General features: G+C 41.0%; 3 protein-coding genes across 9 annotated transcripts; 1 reads left to right on the top strand and 2 right to left on the bottom strand.

Annotated features, from left to right (window-relative positions):
- Positions 1 to 4,140: 4,140 nt before the first annotated feature.
- LOC121775843 (electron transfer flavoprotein subunit beta, mitochondrial-like) lies at positions 4,141 to 8,096 on the bottom strand. The gene is made up of 5 exons (XM_042172918.1): positions 7,957 to 8,096; positions 7,591 to 7,875; positions 4,701 to 4,781; positions 4,523 to 4,617; positions 4,141 to 4,447 (listed from the first exon to the last, which is right to left on the bottom strand). The coding sequence occupies exons 1-5, from the start codon at positions 8,023 to 8,025 to the stop codon at positions 4,222 to 4,224; spliced, it is 756 nt and encodes a 251-aa protein (XP_042028852.1). The 5' UTR covers positions 8,026 to 8,096; the 3' UTR covers positions 4,141 to 4,221.
- Positions 8,097 to 10,762: 2,666 nt separating this feature from the next.
- Positions 10,763 to 13,496, top strand: LOC121777286. 6 transcript variants are annotated; one of them, XM_042174482.1, is made up of 5 exons: positions 10,763 to 10,830; positions 11,444 to 11,839; positions 12,043 to 12,590; positions 12,684 to 12,747; positions 12,835 to 13,496. In XM_042174482.1, the coding sequence occupies exons 2-5, from the start codon at positions 11,452 to 11,454 to the stop codon at positions 12,912 to 12,914; spliced, it is 1,080 nt and encodes a 359-aa protein (XP_042030416.1). In that variant the 5' UTR covers positions 10,763 to 10,830; positions 11,444 to 11,451; the 3' UTR covers positions 12,915 to 13,496. The 6 variants fall into 6 exon arrangements, 4 of the variants coding, with proteins under 4 accessions (XP_042030416.1, XP_042030417.1, XP_042030418.1 ...); XM_042174483.1 differs by lacking the exon at positions 10,763 to 10,830 and adding an exon at positions 10,836 to 10,877; XR_006045457.1 differs by lacking the exon at positions 10,763 to 10,830 and having other exon boundaries at positions 10,838 to 11,839; positions 12,043 to 12,606; positions 12,830 to 12,907.
- A 4,757-nt stretch (positions 13,497 to 18,253) lies between these two features.
- Positions 18,254 to 21,331, bottom strand: LOC121775972. 2 transcript variants are annotated; one of them, XM_042173087.1, is made up of 7 exons: positions 21,208 to 21,331; positions 20,804 to 20,909; positions 20,419 to 20,463; positions 19,477 to 19,585; positions 19,033 to 19,252; positions 18,741 to 18,949; positions 18,254 to 18,493 (listed from the first exon to the last, which is right to left on the bottom strand). In XM_042173087.1, the coding sequence occupies exons 1-6, from the start codon at positions 21,250 to 21,252 to the stop codon at positions 18,767 to 18,769; spliced, it is 708 nt and encodes a 235-aa protein (XP_042029021.1). In that variant the 5' UTR covers positions 21,253 to 21,331; the 3' UTR covers positions 18,254 to 18,493; positions 18,741 to 18,766. The 2 variants fall into 2 exon arrangements, with proteins under 2 accessions (XP_042029021.1, XP_042029020.1); XM_042173086.1 differs by having other exon boundaries at positions 19,027 to 19,252.
- Positions 21,332 to 25,008: the final 3,677 nt, after the last annotated feature.

Consider the following 25,008-nt stretch of genomic DNA (forward strand, 5'->3'; position numbering starts at 1 on the left):
CATGCTTACTGCAACTATTGCGATAAAGTGTACAAATTTGCGAGTGGTGGAGGATATGGCACCCTCCGTCGCCATTTGGTGACAAAGCATCCGGTAGAATGCGGCACTACCTCTACCCAAACCCAACTCAACTTCCAACCCGGGCAGCCCGGCGGCTCGGGTTCGTCAGGTACGCCTCTGTTTAAATATGATCAAATTTTTTTTTCTGATGTTATGACTAGATGGGCGGCAATGAAGCACTTTCCTTTTAACGTTTATGATGACAAAAAATTTGAGGCTACTATGCAAAGTGGTTTGAACGTAGCAATCAAGAGAATTGGTAGAATGACCGTACAACGATCCACCGTTCGGCAATGTTTGGAGAAAAAGGTAGAATTAACACGTTATTTAGTCAACTTGGGCCACAGAGTGAACATTTGCTCCGATGTGTGGACGGATTGTTTTAACCGTCATTCATACATGGGCATTACGGTTCACTTTGTGGACAATAGTTGGACTTTAAACAAGCGTTTAATAGGTTTTAGAGAATTTGAAACTCCACACACTGCACCCGAAATTGCTTCTTTGATTATACAAGTTTTAAATGAGTTTCAATTATGCAACAAGATATTTTCTATCGGTTTTGATAATGCAACCGCCAACACAGCGGCAATTGGTGATTTGATTGCGGCTTGTACACCGGTAATTGAAGGTAAGTATTTTCATCAAAGATGCATTTGTCATATTTTAAATTTATGTGTACAAGATGCACTTGAATTTTGGCAAAAGCATGTTTCTCCTATTAGAACTGCAGTTAGATTAATCCATCAAAAGCCACCTATTGGCAAAGCATGGAAGAAATATTGCCATCAAAAGAATGTCAGGTATATGAATTTTACTATGGATGTGTCTCATAGATGGAATTCGACATATGATTGTCTGAATTCTACTTTGACACATAAAGATGCTTTATGTGATTTTTATAGAACCTATCCCGTTCATGATTTATATCTTTCGCATAGTTGTTGGGAACATAGTGTGGCTTTATTTAAATTGTTTAAAAATGCTATTGTTGAACTGTCGGGTGTTTATTATTGCACTGTTGTTCGTGTTTTAGAACATTGCATGTACATATCCCTTGGTTTTAAAACTGCAATGAAAAATGCTTCCTCTTCGCCTGAGCTAATGTGTGTCTTATATTACATGATTGCAAAATGGCTCAAGTATTTCAGTGAGATTCCAACCGTATTTTTGATTGCAAAGGTATTGGATCTAAAATGGAAATTAGCCGGTACCTCACGGATTTTGGATTTTTATTATAACAACTTGAATTCAATTGATCTTGGCCCCCTTCAAGCACTCCAATCCGATACCAGAGACGAATTTGGAGTAGACCTCTCAGAAACCTTTCAAATAACCCTCCCGGACCGGTCCATTATCCAACAAACATTCGAGTTTAACTTGCGCGCTCTCTACACCGAATATGAAACCAAGTATAACAACACCCACCAAGTCAGAAGACCCCCCCCCCCCTCCTCCACAACATAACTATGGCTTTGCATTTCAAGCCGATTATGATGACCCCGACGCCGCGTCCCAACTAGCCGACCTATACAGCTACAGCACCGGCGGAAGGAGCTCAGGTATGGTAAGTGAATTGGATTTATATTTCGATTCACTCTTTTCATTTGGTGATGAAGGTCCTACTCCTCCGGCCCAAATCGACGTCCTCGATTGGTGGGGAACCCACGAGAAAGATTTTCCCATCCTTGCGTCAATGGCCAAGGAGATTTTCTCTGTTCCGGCTTCCACTGTCGCCGTCGAGTCCGCTTTTAGTGTTGGCTCGCGTGTGTTGGATGAATCAAGAAGTAAGCTCTCGGCGAAAAATATGGAAGCCGCGATGTTACTTGATGATTGGGCCAAAGCCGACGTCAGAGAACAAGAAAATGATTGGGATGATCGTCAGGAGGGATCACAAGATGAATTCACCGGGGATGAATCGTAGGCCAACCGTAAACCACCGCCGGCCATGCCAAATAGGTAAGTAAGGTAAGAGAACTACGTAGGCTTTGATTCCCTACTGCAAATGAGCATTGGGGATACGTAGGCATCTCAACTTAAATTTTAAATTTAAGTTGAGTTCAAGTCCTTTTTCCTTTATTTCTTTTTTTTCCCATTTGTTCCTATTTTAAAAATATGCAAATACAATTACATAATTGTATTTGTATATACTCTAGTCGATGAAGTAGATTTCTCTATACGGCTAAATCCGGGAAACTTTTGACAATTCTACTATAATTGTTGATTGTTAGACTAAACTCAACATTTAAAGTTGAATTGCTAAAAGTATCCTTAATTTAGTTATGTAGAAAGATCTCCTTCGCCGATTAAGAGTATATATACTTATAATTTTTTTAATAAGAACTTCTAAGTCTTTTTTGTCAACACTTGTAAATTGTAATTGTTGTAGCTTGTATTTAAATTTTTCGATTTGTAATTTTTGTAACTTGTATTTAAATTTTTCGATTTGTAATTGTTGTAACTTGTATTTAAATTTTTCGATTTGTAATTGTTGTAACTTGTAAACGTGTAATTTCAGAAAAATTGCAACTTTCATCGTACATTTTTAAATAAATATTACACGTTGGAGTCGTAATTTAATTGAAAAATGCAAAAAAAAAGGGCCGAACCGGCCCGGAACCGCCGAACTGGCCCGAAAACCGGCGGTTTTGAACCGCCGCTTGAACCGCCAGTTTTTTGAACCGGAACCGGAACCGCCGGGACCCTAGGCGGGCCGGTTCCGGTTCATGCATTTCGTGAACCGTGAATCGGCGGTTCATGAACCGTGTGCATAAGCAGGACTATATGTTGCCATGGTTAGGGCATGGAGTAGAGGCGGGCCTACTAATGGCCTTGGGGTCCACGGAAGTTAGAACCCCCAGATTTCAAATACTCTATATATTATATACTCATCAAAATAAGGTGTACATTTAGTTGTGCAAGTGGTAATTTGCTAACTTCAAAGCCCATGTTCAAAACCCATTTTGAAATTTACTTTTATTTTATTTTTGTCTTTTTGCAATATTTTGTGATGTATTTTATTTTTCTTATAGCTATTATTCATAAAACAAAAAATTATACTGTATAGCAATTCATTAATTAACTTATTTCAACTACTCATAAGTCATAATTGATAATTTCATTTGTTATGGTATTTTCTGTGATATGTTTTAATTTTCCTACACCTATTATAAATAGAAAATTTCATGTTATATATTTCATTATTTAATTATATAAAAATTTATTCATAATTAATAATATTAAATATATACATATCTCGAATTTTCATTTCATTTAATTATTTTTATCTCATTATATATAGTTTCTTAATTTAGACAAATTCTACCAAACTGCATAAACTCATGGAAAAGACTATCCCACTCCCACAACATGTGAAAAGCTTCATATATGTAAACCCATAAAAATATTATCGGTGAACCAATCAAACCCTAAAACGTATAAAATCACATCCTAACACTTTCTAAGAAAAAAGATCACATTCAGCACATACATTATGAAGTCACACTCAATTAACAAAAGGTGAAAAGCTTCATATATGTAAACCCATAAAAATATTATCGGTGAACCAATCAAACCCTAAAACGTATAAAATCACATCCAACACTTTCTAAGAAAAAAGATCACAATCAGCACATACATTATGAAGTCACACTCAATTAACAAAAGGTTATCCTCCGATCTATAAAAATTACTCCGTCGGTCCCATTCAAGATAACCACTTTTCCTTTTTTGTTTGTCCCAATCAAGATTGTCACTTTCCAATTTTGGAATAACCTCATCTCTCCACTCTCCTTATTAAAATATTCAACTACCTTTTTTCTCTCTACTTTATTTCACCTAATAACACTTCCTAAAATCTCGTGCCACTCAAGAAGATGAGTAACTAGTAAATTATTTTGCAACCAAAATCTTCAAATTTCCATCCTTTCAAACCTTGAATAAAGAAATCAGAATATGGAATTGGAGATTAGTTAAAAAGATGAAAAAAATAAGTTAAAGGTATGATTTAGTACGGCTTGAATACTGAAAAAATGAGTTGAGTTATGGTAAATGGAGAGTGAATTAGTGTAAGCAGCTAGCTAAGTGAAACACAAGATTATACATACTTATTTAGTTATAGAAGTAGGTAATTGTTTGAAGTTACAGAGAATTTTAACAGAATTAAATTACACGGGCTTCATTTTTCAACCTATCAATAAGTTGGTCTACAGAAGAAAGAATCACCCCAGCTTGTCTTTGGGGAGGCTCTGTCACTTGAACAACCTCCAAATCGGATCTTATCTCGACATTCAGATCCTGCGGAGTGAGCTTCTTGATCACCTTCGACTTTGCCTTCATAATGTTCGGAAGAGTAGCGTATCTTGGCTGGTTCAGCCTCAAATCAGTGCTGCAACAAAGAACGAGTCAGAACAGGAAAGCACGAGAGAATGCATCCTCAAAAGCGAGAAGGGGAGGTTTTTACGTGATTACAGCAGGCAAGTCCAAGCTCAAAGTCTCGAGACCACCATCAACCTCTCTGTCCACGGTTGCCACTTTATTCCCTTCATCGAGTACAACCTAACAGAGATATCAGCCAAGCTTACAGCTTAGTTGCAATTGAACCAAAATTTTGAAGATGGAAGTGACAACGTTAGGCTAACCTTGGAGGCAAAGGTTGCTTGAGGCCATTTAAGAAGCCCGGCAATCATTTGCCCTGTTTGGGTGCAATCATCATCGATGGCCTGCATAAATCTGAACATCAGAAGTAATACAAACAACCTAAACAACATGAAATTTGAGGTTAGAAAGCGCAATAAAATCAAATTAGAAGCATCCTCTTCTCCTGAGGAATGGATAACACTGAAACAAGTAATAAGATATGAATATAAGAGGGGGGATCATTAGTATCACAAATGTCAATTAAATAGTTGGAAAATCATTTCTACTTGGAGAGAAAACAAGTTAAAAGTCGAATATTTTCAGAGAGTAGCTATGCAATAAAGTAAAAGCAGTATTCATCTCAACTTTGTGAGAGAATACAAGCATGACCAAACGAGGCGCCTTCCTAATTCTAAACACGAGAAATTGATTTTGCGAGCTTGCTTCTATCAAATGTAAGAACAGAATGCAAGTTGATACGCAGCTAAACAAGGGTTATGCCAAGAACACTTTACCCGGCTCAAACATGTAGGGGTGTTCGGTTTGCAAGATTATATATCGAGATTAAATATGTAGTGTGTTTTATTCATAAGATTCAATCCCACAACTCAATCCTAGATGGATAATCATGATATAATTAGTCATAGTTAACTCTCTCCAATTAAACTAATCTAACAACTCAATCCTAAACTATATCTTGGTACTATCTTATCTAGGTTACCGAACCCCACTGTAAGGCCATCCACAATAGGAATAGCCCAGCAATAGTCCAGCCATAGCCTAGCCACTGCCACATCATCAGCACTAAAAATCCTCCTGCCACATCATAAATAGCCCAGCCATAGCCTAACCACATCATAAATAGCCCAGCCACATCAATAGCCACATCACTAATAACAATTATATAAAATGACATAATTAACAATCACACAATATACGGAATTAAATTTACGCCACAAAAACGAGAAAATTCACTAATATTAATAAAATTTAAAAAGTACAATAATTAAAAAAAATTACATAATTAAAAAAAAAACTAACGTCGTGCAGTCCTCTGCGCCCATAACTCTTCAATTAAATCCTTTTGGAGTCGAATATGAGCCTCCGTTTGGCGCATGTCGGCATGTGCTTGGAGGCGGCCGTCTTCATCGTGGGGTACCCCACTCCGTACGTTAGGGGCGGCTACGCCGTGGCTTGGACCAGCTTCATTATCGTCGTTGGCCCAATCAGTCATTGTCCACCTTCATTTTCGACAATCATGTTGTGCATGATTATACAGGCGTACATTATATCAGCAATGCAGTCGACGTGCCACAAACGCGTTGGCCCCTTAACTGCCACCCATCGAGCCTGGAGCACACCAAATGCGCGTTGCACGTCCTTGCGCGCCGACTCCTGCCGTGCCGCAAAGTAGGCCTTCTTCTCATCTCCTGGGCATCGGATCGTCTTCACAAAGACGGGCCACCTAGGGTATATCTCATCCGCCAAGTAGTAGCCCATATCATGTCGGTTGTCGTTGGCGACAAAACTGATGGCCGGACCGACACCCTGACACTGCTCGTTGAAAAGTGGCGACGAGTTGAGGACGTTGAGGTCGTTGTTCGAACCAGCTATCCCAAAATACGCATGTCAAATCCACAGCCGGTAATCAGCTACGGCCTCGAGGATCATCGTGGGATTCTTTCCCTTGTAGCCGGTAGTGTACATCCCCTTCCAGGCGGCGGGGCAGTTCTTCCACTCCCAATGCATACAATCTATGCTGCCTAACATCCCTGGGAACCCATGCTGTTCCCCGTGCATCCGCAGCAAATCCCGGCAGTCATCGGTGGTAGGAGCTTCGAAGGTACTGATCACCGAATATTTCAATCACGCCCTGACAGGAATACTTCATACACTCCAGGGCAGTCGTCTCACCGATGTGGAGGTACTCGTCCCACATGTCTGCAGCGCCTCCGTAGGCCAACTGCCGGATTGCCGCAGTGCACTTTTGAATAGGAGTGTTGCCGGGTCTGCCAGCCGCATCGTGCCTAAAGCGGAAATACAGATATCGTTGCTCCAATCCGTTAACAATACGCATAAACAGGGACCTACGCATCCTAAAACGGCGCCTGAAAAGGTTGGTGTTGAACCGCGGCTCCTGTGCGAAGTAGTCTTCGTATAGGCGCTGATGTGCAGCTACGTGATCACGATCAATCACCGCTCGGCGGTGTACCACTGGTCGAGGTCGAGGTACCGCCGGCTGCAAGGCCCTCTGCTTCCATTGATCAATCTCACGGTTCGTATAGGCCTCTAGCGCTTCGTTCATTATACGCTCGTACTCCTCAGCATCCCCACCACTCCCACCACTACCACCGGCGTTACTCATTTCTAGGTGTTGATCTTGCACAGAAATTAAGATAGAGAGAGTACTCGTTAATACAAGTGGTGCGAATGAAAATGACGAGCAAGTCGCGTATATATAGTGTTCCGGAAACAAAAAAAAAATTAAAAATTCGCGCTAGGCGGTGCGCTAGGCGATCCGGACGCTGCAATAGCGCCTAGCGGATCGCCTAACGCACCGCCTAGCGCCGCGGAACCGCCGAGCGCTAGGCGGTTTTTTTCCGCGAAATCGGCTAGGCGGCTGCAATAGTTCACCTAGCGCACCGCCTAGCGTTATTGTGGATGCTCTAAGGGACGGTTTCTATTTACCATGATTGAGTATTTTATCTTTATTATTAGGATTAATCCTATCATTCAATCAAAACTAACATCAATTGCACAACAGACTCGGCTTAAAAAAAAGACTAACATGTATACCTCATACGAGTTAATCTCACAACAATTGTGAGCACCGTAACAACTTCACCACATACGAATAAAAGCTACTGATAATTATAAAACAAAAAAAAACACCTGTTTTCCGAGGAGGAGAAGGGCGGGTCTCTCAGCATCGACGAGCGCTTTGAAAATCTTAGCAACGGAAAGGGGGTAAAGCGTGCCCGGGTATTCCACGTGGATGGCCCGATCGGCGCCCATGGCGAGCCCGGTGCGGAGAGTATCAGTGCACTGGGCCGGGCCGATGCTCACGGCCACGACTTCCTTGGCCCGGCCCGATTCCTTAATCCGGAGTGCTTCCTCCAACGCTATCTCGCAGAATGGGTTCATCGACATCTTCACGTTCGATGTCTCCACCCCGCTCTGCAAGTGCAACAAATCATAAATTTAAATTTAAGAGGAAAACCAAATTGTTCTTATTTTCTTTCGTTTTGAGCTTCATACCTTGTCGGGTTTGACCCGGATTTTGACGGCGTAGTCCACGACCCGTTTGACGGCTACCAGGATCTTCATAATTGCCGGATTTGATTGGAAGAGTGCTTTCTTCTTCTTTCTTACTACGGCTAAATTGAAGAGTGAGGCAGTATTTTAGGTTTACAAGTTCAAGTATTCTTACGTGGCGACCTATTCTAAGAGCATCCACAGCTGAACGGATATTCCAGTGGACATCCCGACGGACTTCCAAAAAACATCTTCTGTCATGTCATAAGGACATCACACTGCACTGCCACATTATAAGAACATCCCACTACATAATGGCGGACATCCTGAAGGACATCCACAATAATAAATATTCACAAATTCACCAAATTAAACAATTTACGGAATTAAAATTTCGATATGAATACGGACGGAGAAAGTGCAATGATAATTTCATTAAATAAAAAAAGTACATTTCAACAAAAAAAAGTCTAAACAAATTACCTGACAACCCTTCCGCGTCCATAGCTCTTCAATTATATCGTTCTGGAGTCGAATATGGGCTTGTCATTGGCGCATGTCGGCAAATGCACGGACTCGATCGGCCTCTTCATGGGGTATCCCCATACGTACATTGGCGGTGGCCACGCCGTGGCTTGGACCGGCAGCATCAACATCATCATTGGCCCAATCAGTCAGTGCTGGACCTTCATCTTCGACAATGATGTTGTGCATGATAATACATACGTACATGATATCAGCGATGTTGTCAATATACCACAGCCGTGATGGACCCTTCACTGCCGCCCATCGAGCCTTGAGCACACCAAATGCCCGCTCCACATCCTTGCGCTCTGCCTCTTGACGACCCGCAAAATAGACCTTTTTTTTCTTCTGTGGGGCATCTGATCGTCTTCACAAAGACTGGCCACATAGGGTATATCCCATCCGCCAAATAATAGTCCATGTTGTGCTGGTTGCCGTTGGCGACGAAACTGACGGCCGAACCAACACCCATGCACTGGTTTTTGAAAAGGGGGCGATGACTGGAGGACACTGATGTCGTTGTTCGACCCGGCTACTCCAAAATACGCATGCCAAATCCACAGCCGGTAGTCAGCTACCGCTTCAAGGATCATCATGGGATTCTTGCCCTTGAAACCTGTAGTGGACACCCCTTTCTAGGCGGCGGGGCAGTTCTTCCACTCCCGATACATACAATCTATGCTGCCCAACATTCCTGGAAACCGGTGCTGACTACCGTGCATATCCATCAGAGCCTGACAATCTTCGGGGGTAGGCTTCCGAAGATACCTATCCTCGAATATTTCCTTAACGCCCTCACAAAAATACTTCAGACAATCGCGGGCAGTCGTCTCGCCGATGTGGAGGTACTCATCGAACATGTCGGCCGCACCTCCGTATGCCAGCTGCCTGATTACGGCAGTGCGCTTCTGTATGGGCGTGTGGCCAGGTTTACCAACCACATCCTCCCTCATCCTGAAATACTCATATCGACGCTCTAAAGCGCCCACGATACGCAGATATAGCGGACGATGCATGCTAAAACGTGGCCAGAACATGTTCTCCCCAAACCGCGGCTCCGGAGCGAAGTAGTCCTCATACAACCGACGGTGTGTAGCGATGTGGTCCCGGGGTACTATAGTTCGACGATGGATGGGTCGAGGTACCGCCGGCTGCTGCTGCTGCTGCTGCTGCAAGGTCGTTTGTATCGCGCGATTTATCTCCCTGGACGTAATGGCCCGCAACTGTTCTCTAATTCGCCGACGTACGTCATCAGAAAGTCCACCACTACCACCCGCACCACTACCACTAGTCATTCTGGATATATAAAAGAAACGTAGAGAGAGAGAGAAACTCGTTAAAACAAGTGGTGCGAATGAAATGAAGTTCAACGAGCCGTATATATAGAGTTTTTAAAAAAAATTGAAAAATTGGGACGTCCGCCGGGACATCCGTCGGGAATCCGCAATGGCGGATGTCACGCCGGACGTCCCGACGGACGTCGTCGGAAAGCCGCGGATATGCGGTGTCCGCAGTGGACGTCCGCATCCGTCCCTCCCATGCCTAATGGCGGACGTCCAGCGCGGACGTCCGGCACGCCGGTCCGACGTCCGGCGAGACATCCTCCTTTGTGGATGCTCTAAGATAGGACTTTCCAAAAACACCTTCTGCCACGTCACTAGGACTTCCCACCCCACTGCCACATCAGTAGGACATCTCACTACACAATGGTGGACAGACACTAGAACGTCCCGACGGACAAGTGCAATAATAAAAATTCACAAATTCGCAAATAAGCAATTACGGAATTAAAATTTAGGCACGAATACGGGCGGAGAAAGTGCAATAATAATTTTATTAAATAAAAAAATTAAAATAATACAATGCAACTCCTCCTCCATCTCAGCCGTGGAGGTCTTCTCCCACGCCCCAACCTTTTCAGCGGAATCTGAGTTGCTCGACGTTTGGAGATTACAGACCCAACCTCGGAGAAGAAGAGGAGGATCGGTGGCGGCGTTTTTATCTGTATTTTGTTTTAAATGTTCGTTGTATAATTTTACCGTTTCCAATACAACGAATATTCGGTCCCAATTACCTCGTTTTCTAATTATTTAAATTCCGATGCTTTTAACTATAATTGATTGAAACTAAAGGAAAAAAATAAAATGAAAATTGGTTATAAAATTTCGGAGTTATTGGAAGTGTCAGCCTATAGTGCGGAAACCTTTTTTTTGGACGCGGGCAAAAAAACTGGGACTGTGGACAAAAAAGGGGCGGGGTTATTGGGGGACGTCCGTGGACATTCTAGAGCTCTGTATTTCCAATTTTCACTTCTATCTACTGTTGGAATAGGGTTTCCGAATTAATTTCTGTGTAAGCGTAGTACTACAATTTGGCATTTCTATTTTTCTGAACTCCATGTATGTATGTATTAGGAGTACTTTAGACTATATGAATTTTCACTTTTGCAAATTGAATTTCTTTGCATAGTATTTGCAAATTTTGCATCTATTTACGTTTTTCGCAGCATCACTTTCTTCAATTGAGTTGTTTGATAATCCGCTCTTCAGTTTAGTTTCTGAGATGAAGTAATTTTACTATTTGTAATGTTTCTGCATATCAAGTGTTTCTTATAACCGATTAAGAAACCTTAACTCTATTCGGTTCATATTGTTTTTGCAATTTTGAGTTGAATGTGCTTTATTTGAGTAGCAATAAGTGTGATTGAAATTTGAAAGAAGCTTGATCAAATTAAAAGAGGGTTACTAGAAAAAAGAGGTTTTGAGCAATTAAAAGAAATAGAATGGGAGTTTACGGTAACTGTAGCTAATTATATGCTTCAGCGGGTATGAAATGAACTTGCTCTGCTGAAGGAAGTCTATTTTTTTGTTGGAACTTGCTCGTGCTGGTTAATCTTAAGTTAAGTGCTTAGCGTGTTGTTGCGAATTAGCATGATTTTATCTGTATCTGTTATAACATGTTACAGAGCCTAAAATGACTTGCGAGCCAGAAAAGGAGTCTATGGACATCGAGAGTGCGGGAGAAAGCAAAGAGATTCCATATGAGGTTGTCGGAAATGGTCTTAGTCTCTATCCAGTCTTTGCTAATGATTCAGGTGAAGGCCTTCCATATGCTCCTCAAGATTGGCCTAATCCGGGTGATAACTGGCGCTGGAAAGTTGGGAAAAGAATTTCTGTTTCAGGATACTTTCGAGATAGATATATTTATGTTCCCAGCAGGTTCCGCAAGATAGGAGATTGTAAAGGCTTCAAGAGCAGGCTCTCACTTGAACACTATATTCGAGAAAAATTCCCTTGTGCAGATGTTGATGCTTTCTTTGCCTCTTTCAGCTGGGGAATCCCTTCAAAACTATCCAAGAAAGGTTTGCATCACGCTTTGCTTGTGTTATAATGTTGTTTACTTCGATTTTTCATCGTTCAGTTCATACAAACTTTGGACTTCGATATGAACTATCTGACTACATAAAGAGAAAACCTTGTTAAGATATATCCGAAAAGTGTTGTGTGTACTGAAACAATCAATTTTTACAGCTCTTGCTTGATTTGCTCTGTTAATATGCTTCAGATGCAGCCGACCGAGATATGCTCAGGCTCCTTCCGGAGCCAGCAAAAGATCCAGTATCTGATGGCGTAGCACGTTGTAAAGCTGGTAATAGATTTTGCAGCAGCTTAGCTGCACAAGAGGAGTCCGCTTCACAAATCATGTTATGTGATATTTGCTGTGGTGAAGCTGGTTTCTGCAGAGATTGTTGTTGTATATTATGTTCTCAAACTATCGACAAAGCTTCTGAAGAATACAATTCCATTAGATGTGAAGCTGATATCGAGGGTGGTACTTGTGGACATAGTTGTCACATTGACTGTGCTCTACGAGCTTACATGGCTGGGACAGTTGGAGGGAGTATAGGTTTGGATGCAGAGTATTATTGCCGTTGCTGTGATTCAAGAACCGATCTAGTTCCACATGTTACCAGACTAATAAATGATTGGCAATCAAATGGGTCGCAGGATGACATTGAGAAGATCTTGAATGTTGGCATCCTTGTGCTGCGTGGGTCAAATAGAGCAAGCGCAATGCAGCTGATGCATCTTTTTCAGTTAGCCATGTCAAAGGTATCTGAAGAGAATGGTAGGCTAATACTTTCTTGTCTACACGCCTTTTTTCAAATTGCCACAGTGATGACGTATCAATGTTATTTTCTTCAGCTTAAGAATGGCAATTATCTGGAAGATATTTGGAAGATGGGTCATGTCTCTGAAGATACTTCTGGTATTCTGTTCTCCACACTTGCTTTCTTCGAATTTTTTACCTCTGCTGTTCCTATAAATTCCAAAATTGTCTTACAATCCAGGAAAGATCGCGAGTTGATCTTCTTCACAAGACTGATTGCAGGAGTCATTAATATTCTCCAGCAACTTTGGTTGCAACTTCATTAAGTGGGATTTGACACAGGTTTGAAAACGATATTGATCTCATTCTGGATGCACTAAGAAAGTCGCAAGAGATTTGAGTACAGACTTGCTGAGGAAAGGCTCGCAGCTCAGAAGGACTATATCGTTAATCCCTACGAACAGCTTCACAGACAGAGGCATACATCTTTATCTGACAACCAGGGCTTATCGCTCAATGCAGTCTTAAGCAGAGTTTCTCAGGTGAAGCGGGAAGTGTCCCGACTCAAGGACTTGGGCAGAGTCTCAAGGCATTCAGTAGGGTTCCTAAACATATCCTTTAGGAACAATTCAGTCTAGATCTTGAGCATTGACAAAGCTTTCTCTAGGGAAATTCACAGAAAACCAGGAATGCTTTATATCACAATTTTCTAAATGCTGGAGAAATGTTTTCTTGCAGAATGTATAATGAATATGTTTGTGTATGTGATATGATGAATATTTGTGTCTGTGACTCAATGTTTTGGTGTTCCTTTAGTAGTTCGTTTATTTCAAATTTGTATTGAAAAATCCCTCAGATATGAGTCTCTCTCGATCAAATGTTATTGATTTTCCTATATTACTTTTTAATGAATATAATGTTGTGAATAGCCCTTTTCATGAGCTATGAGACCTACCTAAAAAATCAAGTGGATTAGCTTGATGGACTTAAATTTTCTTTCTTTAGTTGTTGAATATCATTACTTTACTTACGAGTAAGATGGCAGAGGCTTGTAACTGGTTACGTATATTTGTGATGGATTGTAATCAATTGATAACTACTCCCTCCGTCCACGAATGGGAGTCCCGTTTTTTCATTTTAGTCCATCCGCAAATAGGAGCCCCGGTTCACTTTTACCATAAATAGTAATAGGATCTCACCTTCCACTAACTCATTTCACTTATATTTTGGTCATTAGATTAGGAGATCTAGTGGTTGAAATAATGTCGCGTGGATTATATTTTAAATTAAAAAAATTATTAAATAAACTTAAAGGTATTAATGTCAATTCTTATAAACGGTAGTTATAACAAACCATTTTTGCTCACCTCAAAATCACCTCAAAATTTGAAATTTACGTAACTCTCTCGATTTAAATTATTTTTTCGTAAAAAATATATTAAATTAAAGGTAATTTCCTAAGGGCACCCGCAACGCTGTGCCGTTGCGGTTCCTATGCCGTTCCGGCGGAACGGTTCCGCGGCGGCACGCGTTGCGGGGTGCGTTCCGTCGCCGTTCCGTGCCGTCGCCGTTCCTATGCCGTGCCGCGTTCCGTTCCGGAGGAACGCGGAACGGAACGTTCCGCCACGCGCCGAGGCGACGTGGCGGCCTCCCATTCGACGCGTGCAGCCCACTCGCTGCCCCGCGAGTGGGCTTCGTCCGGTGACGCAATAATTAATTTTTTTTAAAAAATTCGAATTTAATAAAAAAAAAAAAAAAAAAAATTTTGCAACGGTAATGAGACCGTTTTTTTTATATCCGTTTTTTATTTTTTTTTAATTTTTATTTTATTTATTTACTCTATAAATACTCCTATTTCATACTCATTTCAATCACAAACACACATCTATTCCTCTCTATTTCCACCCCAATTTTCATCTCAAATCAACTATATTTTCCTTCTCCCAAATTTAATCAAACTAATGGATCCTTATGAACAAATGCGTCAAATATTGGAACAATCACTTGAAGAAAATCGACGACGGGAGGCGGAAGAAGCCGCGCCACCCCAACGACGCTCCCGTACGTACATCCATCGTAACCGAGAGGAAGCCGCCGCAAGGTTAGTACGCGACTACTTCTGCGATAACCCGGTTTGGGGAGATACGTACTTCCGTCGCCGTTTCCGCATGGGGAAACCGTTATTTCTCCACATCGCGAATACTTTGGCAGCCCGGGAAGAGTTCTTCCAGGAAGGGTTCGACGCGGTCGGCCGTCCCAGCCACACGACGCTGCAGAAATGTACTGCAGCAATCCGCCAGCTTGCGACTGGACAAACGGCCGACATGTTCGACGAATACCTCCACATCGGAGACAACACTGGGCGAATGTGCTTGCTCAAATTCTGCCAAGGCGTCCGGGCAGCCTTCACCGACGAATTTCTCCGAAGGCCAAGCACGACCGATTGTCAGTTCCTGCTCAACCTTCACGAAACAGTGCACGGATTCCCCGGGATGCTCGGCAGCGTCGATTGCATGCACTGGCAATGGAAGAATTGCCCGGTGGCGTGGAAGGGGTCCTACACGAGCGGCCACAAAGGCACCCACCCAACCGTTATACTTGAGGCCGTTGCCGACTACCGCCTTTGGATCTGGCACGCGTACTTCGGGGTCCCCGGGTCGAACAACGACGTAAACGTGCTCCACCAGTCCGACCTCTTGACCGAAGTTTTGGATGGTAAAGCGCCGGCCATCAACTTCGTCGCCAACAACCGGCTTTATAAAATGGGGTACTATCTCGCCGATGGCATCTACCCGAAGTGGCCTACCTTCGTGAAGACGTGCAGTGGGTCTGCGAACCCAAAGCAGACTCTTTTTGCGCAGAAGCAAGAGGCTGCTCGCAAGGATGTGGAGAGGGCGTTCGGGGTTCTCCAAGCGCGCTTCAACATCATCAAAGCCCCGGCTCGTACGTGGTTCATGGAAAACATGGTCGACATCATGTATACGTGCATAATCTTGCACAACATGATTGTCCAAGACGAAGGACCCGAGGCGGGAAATTGGTTCGACGACGAATCCCCCGGAAGCTCAACCGCAAGTAGTCCGCCTCGAAGTGGAGCGCATCCGTCTATACAAGAACGGTTATCTATTCGTGCAAGGACACGCGACTCTAGTGCCCACACCCAACTCCAACATGATCTAATTGAGCACATTTGGGCAAATTTTGGCGGATGAAATTATTAAAATTGTGTACTTTTATTTTTTTAGGATTTTAATTGTGTGCTTTTTATTTTTTTACGTTTAAGTTGTAATTTTTTTTAATGTTGTGTGTTTTTTTAATAAAGTGTGTTTGTTTTTTAAAGTGTGTTTATTTAAATTGAATTGGGTTGGAAATAAAAAAAAATGAAATTGAATGAATAGTAATTTAAGGAACGGTTAAGGAACGGTTAAGGAACGGAGGGTTGCAGGTTCCGTTCCTTAGTTAAGGAATGGAGTAAAAAAGTACAGTGGGGCCCTCAAATAGTGGTTTAAGGAACGGTATAGGAACGGTATAGGAACAGCGTTGTGGATGGCCTAAGGATTCTAACAAGATCTCAATTGCATATGTTCCGACGATGATCAGATGATTAAATTTTATACTTCCTCCGTCCCATTCAAGATGATCATCTTTCCTTTTTTGTTTGTCCCAATTAAGATGGTCACTTTCCAATTTTGGAGATAACCTTCTCTCTACTCATTAAAATATTCAACTACATTTTCTCTCTCTACTTTATTCCACCTAACCACACTTCCTAAAATCTCGTGCCACTCAAGAATGTGGTCATCTTGAGTGGGACGGAGGGAGTACTAAATTTTTTTCAATTTTAGTATATGTTGATAAAAAGATTTTATATCAATAAATACATTAAAAAATCATAATATAATGCATGTACAATATCAATAAAACCATGTTGATATTTGCACATATTGTGTTGAAATTCTCATCTCAATGTGTTGATATTTGTATTACACTATGTTGATATTAAAAAACCGTCAAAATTGTATGTTATAACAGATTGATTATTTTACCCTTTTGTTGATATTTTAAATACTATTTATTAAATTCGCGAACTTGATCTCATCCACTTATTTTAAGATCTAATGGTGTGGATTGGTCTTAGTTGTGGATTAAATATTATATACATTTTAACATGACCCTATTTGTGAAATGTGGTCTATTCAAAATTTAGAGAATAATGTTCACTTGTCTTTTTATTTAAATGCTTCTTGGAAACTTAATAATGTAAAATTCCACTAAACCCTCTTCTACTTTATTATCTTTTCACTTATCATACCAAACATCATTTTTTTAATCTTGATGCTGGAAAAAAATATCGGAAGGGGTAGTTTTAAGACCATTATTCCTAAAAGGGGTGTTCGGTTTGCAAGATTGTATCCCGAGATTAAATATGTAGTGTGTTTGGTTCATGAGATAACTCAATCATAGATGGATAATCATGGGATAACTAATCATAACTAGCCTCTATGACTAAATTAATCTCACAACTCAACCCTAGATTATATCTTGGTATTATTTTATCAAGAAAACCGAACACCACCAAAATAAATAATTAAAAAGAGAGTTAATTTTGTTGAATTTTGCCATAAACGGAAATTAGTGAGACAACTCAACAGCGAGTGTCGAAAATGACACTTTTGCGTCTAAATGTGGTCAGGTACTAAGTGTTAGAGCATCTCCAATGGCGGCGAGCGGACAGGCTAGCCGATTCCCGGCGCTGGCCTGTCAGCTCGCCGAACCATTGGAACTGGCGAGCGCCATTTCAGAGAAAAAATCGGCGACCCGACGCCGATTTTCGGGCGCTGGCCGATCCGCTCGCCGGTCGGCTAGCCGCCATTGCAGGCTCCCGATCGGCCAGCTCAATTTTTTTAATTTTATTTTTCGAAACACTATATATACGCAATTTGCACGTCATTTTCATTCGCACCACCTGTTTTAACGAGTTTTCTCTCCATCTTAATTTTTGTACAAGAGCAACAACGTGAAATGAGTAACTCGGGTGGTAGTAGTGGTGGTAGTGGTGGGGATGCTGAGGAGTACGAACGGCAAATGAACGAAGAGTTGGAGTCTATACGTCCCGCGAGATAAACCGGTTGATACAAAGGGCCTTGCTGATATAATGTACGCATGTATTATCCTGCACAACATGATTGTCGAAGATGAAGGTGTACAACTGACTAGTTAGGCCAATGACGATGCTAATGAAGCCGACCCAAGCCACGGCGTGGCCGCCCCAACGTACGAAGGGGGTACCTCACGATGAAGTCGGCCGCCTCAAGGCACATGCCGACACGCGCCAAGTGGATGCTCATATTCGACTCCAAAAGGATTTAATTGAAGAGTTGTGGGCGCGAAGGACTGCACGTCGTTAGATTTTTTTAATTAATGTAATTTTTTTTAATTAATGTACTTTTTTTAATTTAAATATTATTATTGAATTTTCCCGTATCTGTGTCGTAAATTTAATTCCGTATTTTGTGTGATTGTTAATTATTTATTTTTTATAATTTTGTTTATTGTGGCTAGCCTATTGCTAGCCTATTACTTGTCTAGTTGCTTGTCCTGATGATGTGGCAGAAGGAGTTTTAGTCCCGATGATGTGGCAGGAGGAGTTTTAGTCCCGATGATGTGGCAGAAGGAGTTTGTGGCTAGCCTATGGCTGGCCTATTACTATGGATGCTCTTAGAAGACAATTTATATACTTTATTTGTTACAAGAATGAAGCCAGAAAGAAAAGCATTATTGCTGATACCCAAAAATGTCAAACTCTAAAAATATAAGTCCAAATGGGCTGGAGCTTAGCAATGCAAAAAAGCAGCACCAATCCAAACCAAGTGCATTTGTATGTGATTGTTCAACAACTCCCACCCTGCATGTATATCTCAGATTTGTAAAACAATTGCCATTTCAAAAAGCAGCAGCTGCCCATAATATTTTCCTAATAACATCTTTTAATGTAAAAATGAAAGAGAGCAGATGATGATATTCCTCTCAAGGAAGAAACACATAGTTTGGCCTTCAGACATAATGCAACACAATTGAATAAGTTCCGATTTCTAGGAATGTATCAGAAATAATTAATACAGAATTACAACACGGATTTTCAGGCAACTTACCGGTCATCATGGTGTTGCTTGGTAAGCTAAATCTCAGATTCCACCTCACGGCCATGCCTATGCCTACGGTGCAATCGTTTCTCTTTTCGTGCCTGCCTCCTCGACAATATTTTGGGTGCATCAGCCTGATCAGAAACCTCTTTTGCACTCTCGGGAAACCCAAAAATGAGATCAAATGGATTCTCTGCAGTGTTGCTTCCTGCACTTGCCTAAAATTTCATAAAATACAAGAAACAGTCATTCTCAGACTCCATTCTGAACGGGTTGTAATATATTAGTCACTCACACAGACTTGCTCGGTTTCTTTTGCAATCATCTTGGCATCTTTCTCATTTGAATTAGCTTCCGTGGTGCTTTGTGTTTGAGAAGCAATGGCATCTCCAGACGTGTTTCTGTAACGCCATCTATAAAAAGCCTTGTCTACCGATGCATCGACGAAAACAACTTCAGGGTAAAAGTACTTGGAGACGTATTGATATGCCCAACCATTGCTCTGATTATTCCTCAATATTCTGATGACACAGACAAACAAAAGGAATTAAATGAGAAAATTTGGATCAAAATCGGGCTATCGGAGAGAGAGGGAGACTTAAAGTGGACAAGAAAATTTTGGGGAGGGTAAATGTAGCACATGTGAGACACAAATAATGTTTTGCCTCAAGATATTCATTAGATTCCAAACAATTAGCAGGAAAGAGATTCAATGGACAAACTAATAAAGAATGGTAAAACCTACATGTGTGCCAATTCTCCCTGTACCCGAGTCCCTTGCAGCGAAAGCATGTAATCAACAGATGAGCGAATAGATCTGTTAAGTAGAACCAGTCCAAAAAGAGAACCAGCCCCTGATAAAGTATAAGCAGTAGATAACTCAGTCGTATTCTTGTTTATTGAAGATTCTAGACGACACATTATGCTTGCAGGAAACGTACATCACACTTCCTACATTCCTTATATTCCTTACACTACAAGCACTCGAATGGGGATTCCTGATTTATTAAAAGAATGTGATGGAACAAGAACTAACTGCAGATGTTATAAAATGAAAAACAAAATCCATTGTAAGAGAAGAGCAAATAATGCAGTGTTTGGTTTTAGTTCCATCATCTATTTTCCTTCAACAACCGAAAGGGCATTGGATTTTTCAAAATATAAATATACTACTACTCATGAAACAACAGTTGGGAAACAAGAATTCAAGTATCTTCCAATTACCATAACGCTGATGGGGCATTAAAAACTGAAACCTTCCCAAATTACATTGGATCATTTTGCGCAAAAATACATCTACTTGATTTGCACTTTATACATTTTCCAATCATATGTCAAGTACACATTCTGAAGATAAAACCAAGCAGTTTTATATCTTCACCTACTGATGGTCATTCTAACAATTCATATTGATAAAGAGACATATCATCAGCAGTTTATGCAATGGTTCTGCAAAAATATACACAAAATTTGCATGTAAAAGCATCTAATAACATAGGGGCTACAAGGCTGAAATATCTATGGCAACATACACACCATTATTTCAAATAAACATACATTTACGTTATCATGGCAAGAGCAGGCACTCAAACACGAAAAAATATTCATTGTATTTTACGAAAGTATCCGTACCCTCCCAGCCACTCATACACGCACACAAGGATAAAACGGGAGCGACGTCACCAACCTGCAGAAAGAAGAATCCGCATCTGCTTATCAAGCCTTTTTGTCACTGTCAACAAAAGGATGGTGGTTTAATTAGGCAACAATATTAAGCATCAACAACAGATCATTACACTAAACAGAAGAAATAAACGCACTAACAGCAAAACACGTCAACGTGCAAAAAACTCCAAACAGGAATCTATTTTTCTTAACCTCTTTTCCAGGAACAAAACCACCTATAATGAACAGACTACATAAGTAACGAGTCTAGTGAGGCCTATGCCTTTTGCACAACACAAACAATTCAGTAGAGATGCATCACTTTTCCATGTTAAACAATCTATAACCAACAAACTAGTACCATTTAACAAGTAAAAAACCAACAAAACAATGGTCATGATGAATACCTAGCCAAGAAGTAACTGAACCAGCTAGACCACCAACAGATAAATCTCTTTCAGCTCGATCTCTCCATGATTGCAATGCATTTACTTCTTGAGCCGTCAATTGGACCTGCTCATCCGTCTCAACATTTTCAGAAAAATAAAATAAACTGCAACAATGGTACAATTGAAGTAAAATTCAAGAATCAATTCGTGATTTTCAGAAGATGTAATCTCAAGCACAACTCGGTTTGAGTTTCGCCTTTTAAGAAAACGTACACATTTTCCAGAAAAAGGTGAAATTAGAAATCCCCTGCGAAAATTTTCAAAACTAAGCCGCAAAATGGCCAAGATTGACAGTAGAAGAGTGCAAGAAGAAAGAAAATATAAAATAAATTACATATCTAAGATTTCTGATAAACGGTCACCTGTTTTGAGCGAAGAACTGATTCAAGATTCATAAGAGCATCCATTTTCTAGGCGAAGAGATGATTTCAGCAATCAGTTGTTCGACTGTCTGCTGCTGATTTAAATCCCCAATTCGAAATTGGGCACAAAAAAAGGTGATATGTGTTAAACGGTGTCGTTTTGTGTGGAGTATTTTATTTTACTACTACTATTTTAATTTAAATTAAGGGAGTGAAATATAGATAAAAATTGTATAAATATATTTAGTTCTTTATTACTTGACTCAACTTATTTTTAACACAAGTATATTCGCGTAAGTGTACGGGACTAATGTAGCAAACAACAAGCTAGAGTATTGTATCCACATAGACAATAACTAAAGCAAATAGAAACAACTTGGACAAATAAAAACAAATAAAAGATAAAGGATGTAGATCAAGAATTGGGAAGGTAGAATCCTAGGTGGGGGGGGGGGGGTCGATAACAACTATCTTATGTTCAACTGAATTCTAAACTATGCCAACAAGGGGTCTCAAGGGTTATTAAGCTATCACTAAGGTAAAACTATATCTTCTCCCGAAGCATACAATTTGTTGATTGCTACCTAGAACCGAAGTCTCCTTACTAGAACTAAGGGAACAACTCCTAAAAGCTCATAAGATAAATTGCTTCACTCAAAGGCTCAAATCTCTCGATTATAGTGGCAAAGACGTCAATTTCTCCTCTTTCAAATTAGACTACTCATCTTTCGATTATTACAATAAAATTCACATGCATTTATAAGGTGATCAGTCAAATAAATGTATAAACACAGAAGAAATCAAAATAACCACATGAGCCAAGACATAGAAAAAATGAAATCAATTGAACATAAGAATCATTATATCTCCTCCGTAGAGTTCTACGGAGGATTTAGCTACTCATGTTCATCACAAAAGTCAAAGAAATATTCAAAAACATTGTTTGAACAACGATAAAACTAAAATACGAACTCCTAGAATTGGATTGGGTTGATTGGAGACCTCGTCTTCAATCTTGTGATGAATACTCGTCATCTGTTTGTTCTTCTCTTCTTCCTAGGCGGAAAGCTGAGATTTTTGTGTTCGAGGCGCCCCTGGCATGTTTTATTCATTAGGGCTCTAATTTCCATCAATAAAACTGTCGATCAAACCTGGCGGGTCACCAGGTTCGCTGAGCTCGAAGCTGGCGAGTGGCCAGCTGCTCACGGCATTTTGGTTCGAGGATATTGGCGAGTCGCTAGGTTGGGCATGTGCGAAGCTGGCGGCTCGCCAGCTTTGTTTGGCATTTCCGCCCATCTTCATTCTGGATGCTTCCTTTCGCCGTTAAAGCTTGTTTTCGATCCATTTTCTACATAATATCATAGAGAAATAATATATGATCAAAACCAAGTAAAATTATTCTCTAAAACGTACACAAATCAAGTAAATCATTACTCCATTACACAAGTAGTAATAAATGAATCCTTGTTCAAGATATAATAGTGTTGGAAAAAGATCACGGAATATTTCGCCATTTCCGGAGGAAGATACGCGAGATTATATTATACCAATCATAGGAGATTTGAATCATGTAAGTAATATTAATCAGGTTTTCCTTGTATAGTTTTTCCTAAACCAATATATTAGTGTCCAATGTACAAAGTAATATATCAATGAATAATACAATCTCCTTTACCGGTCTGTTTATCATGGTATCAAGAGCAGGAATGATTTTTGGCTCAAACAATCTTCATCATAGCCGGATTATACCTTTCTCGACCACTTTTTAGCCCAAAACCAAATCAGAAAACCAGAACCTACATATCAGAAACATGTCAGACACAGAAGACATCAAAACCGATCCAGAAAATTCAACGAGATTGAAGAACAGTAAGAATGTCACTGTGGCGTTCAAGCTAAATGGAAAGAATTACCCACTGTGGTCAAGACTTATAAAAGTCAAGATCGGAGGGTGAGGTGCTTATTCGCACATCAGAAACAACCCTCCAGAACAGGGAAGCAAAGGATACGACGATTGGGAAGAAGATGACTTGGTGGTGTTATCTTGGATCGTAGACAACATCGAGAATGATATTATCGCTGATTTTTCCCGCCATCTGACATCCAAGGCACTATGGGACAGCGTCGCTGTAACGTTCGAAAACAAGGCGGACAAATATCATATCTACGATCTGGAAGAAAAGGCAATAAACATCAAACAGGGAAACCTTGATCTGGATACTTATTACCAGAGGATCTACGGGTTGTGGATCAACATCGACAGAAGCCAGAAGCAGCCGATTAGTTGTTGTGATAAGGGAATCGATCAGTTTCGAACACACTCGAATGAGAAACGATTGATTAAATTTTTGGCCGGATTGAATCAGGAGTATGATTTAAATCGGAGGGACATTTTGAAGGAGGAACCGACCCCATCAGTGGAGGCAGCCTACGGATGGGTGAAGACGAAGGCGGCTCAACGTCGAATCATGCCACCGGCGTCGCATCCACCCACTGTAGATGCCGACGACGAGAATGTCGAATCATCATTTGGGGAAATTGGACATGGGCTTGCTTCTTAGAGCATTCGTCCGCCACATCGGGATCGACCTCAATGCCCCGGAGCTGCCGGCCGACCAGAAAACTGGCAGGACAAGTCCAGCCTCTAGTGCAACCATTGCCAGAAACCGAAGCACACATACGAAATGTGCTTCAAACGATTCGGATACCCGGAATGGTAGGAGGAGAGGCAGAGAACGAGAGCCGCTCAACCCTAGGCAAAGATGGCGGTCGGAGTTATAGAGGAGGGGCAGCCGCGAAATCTGACCGGAAATCATGGTGGAACGACCAATCAAAGGTCGACGGTGACTGGGGAGGCCTCAACCAGCGGCGACAATGTACAGAGAGTCGGCAATTTTGCCGAACGGGCAGAGACTGCGCCGCCAACAGGAGGTATCAGGTTTGGTTTTTAACCAAACGCTAGCCCTTTTTCTAATTCATGTTTTTTACCCCGGAATTATGTGAATTTAGGAATTAAACCCCATTCTCTTAAAAAGGAACCCCCAGATTATCTGAATTTATGTATTGACCCCTTGAATATCCAGAATCCTGATACACCCCAAAACAGTGAGAAAAAGTGAAATACACCCCAGCATATGCAATTATGTGTCGAAAAATCCATTTGCTCCATTAGAAAAATTATCCGCTGCATTTCTTGTGAATAAAGGGGTTGAAACAACAAAGGGGTGGATTTTTTTATTGTGGGGCGACTAATACTATGACCCCGGATAAGAGTGATTTTAGTGACATGAGTGGAGTTACAAAAACGTATATTAAGACTGCGAGTGGGGAATTGATTACTGTTGAGGGTTCTGACACTATTAAAATCTCTCATACTCTCAAACTTAAGAATTGCTTATATGTTCCGACTTTGTCTCAGCGATTGATGTCTATAAGTCATGTGACGAAGGAGTTGAATTGCACTCTTCTAATGCATCATGATTTTGGCATTTTACAGGATATTCGGAAGAGGAGGATTCTTGGGCGTGGCACTGAGAAGCATGGACTATACTACGTGGACGAGATAGCTCAAACTGGCAGTGCAATGCTGGCTCACGGATCCACGAAACAAGAAATTTAGCTGTGGCACTGAAGGCTAGGACATCCTTCTCCTGGTTACTTTAAACTTCTTTTTCCGAACCTTTCTATTCCTACTGATTTTTCATTGAGACTTATGTTTTGGCCAAGAGCCACAGATAATCTTTTAAACTCTCGAACACTCGTATGAATTCTATTTTTTCCTTAGTACATTCTGATGTGTGG

This window comes from Salvia splendens, chromosome 18 (genome assembly GCF_004379255.2).
Source record: "Salvia splendens isolate huo1 chromosome 18, SspV2, whole genome shotgun sequence".
Classification (NCBI taxonomy): Eukaryota; Viridiplantae; Streptophyta; class Magnoliopsida; order Lamiales; family Lamiaceae; genus Salvia; species Salvia splendens.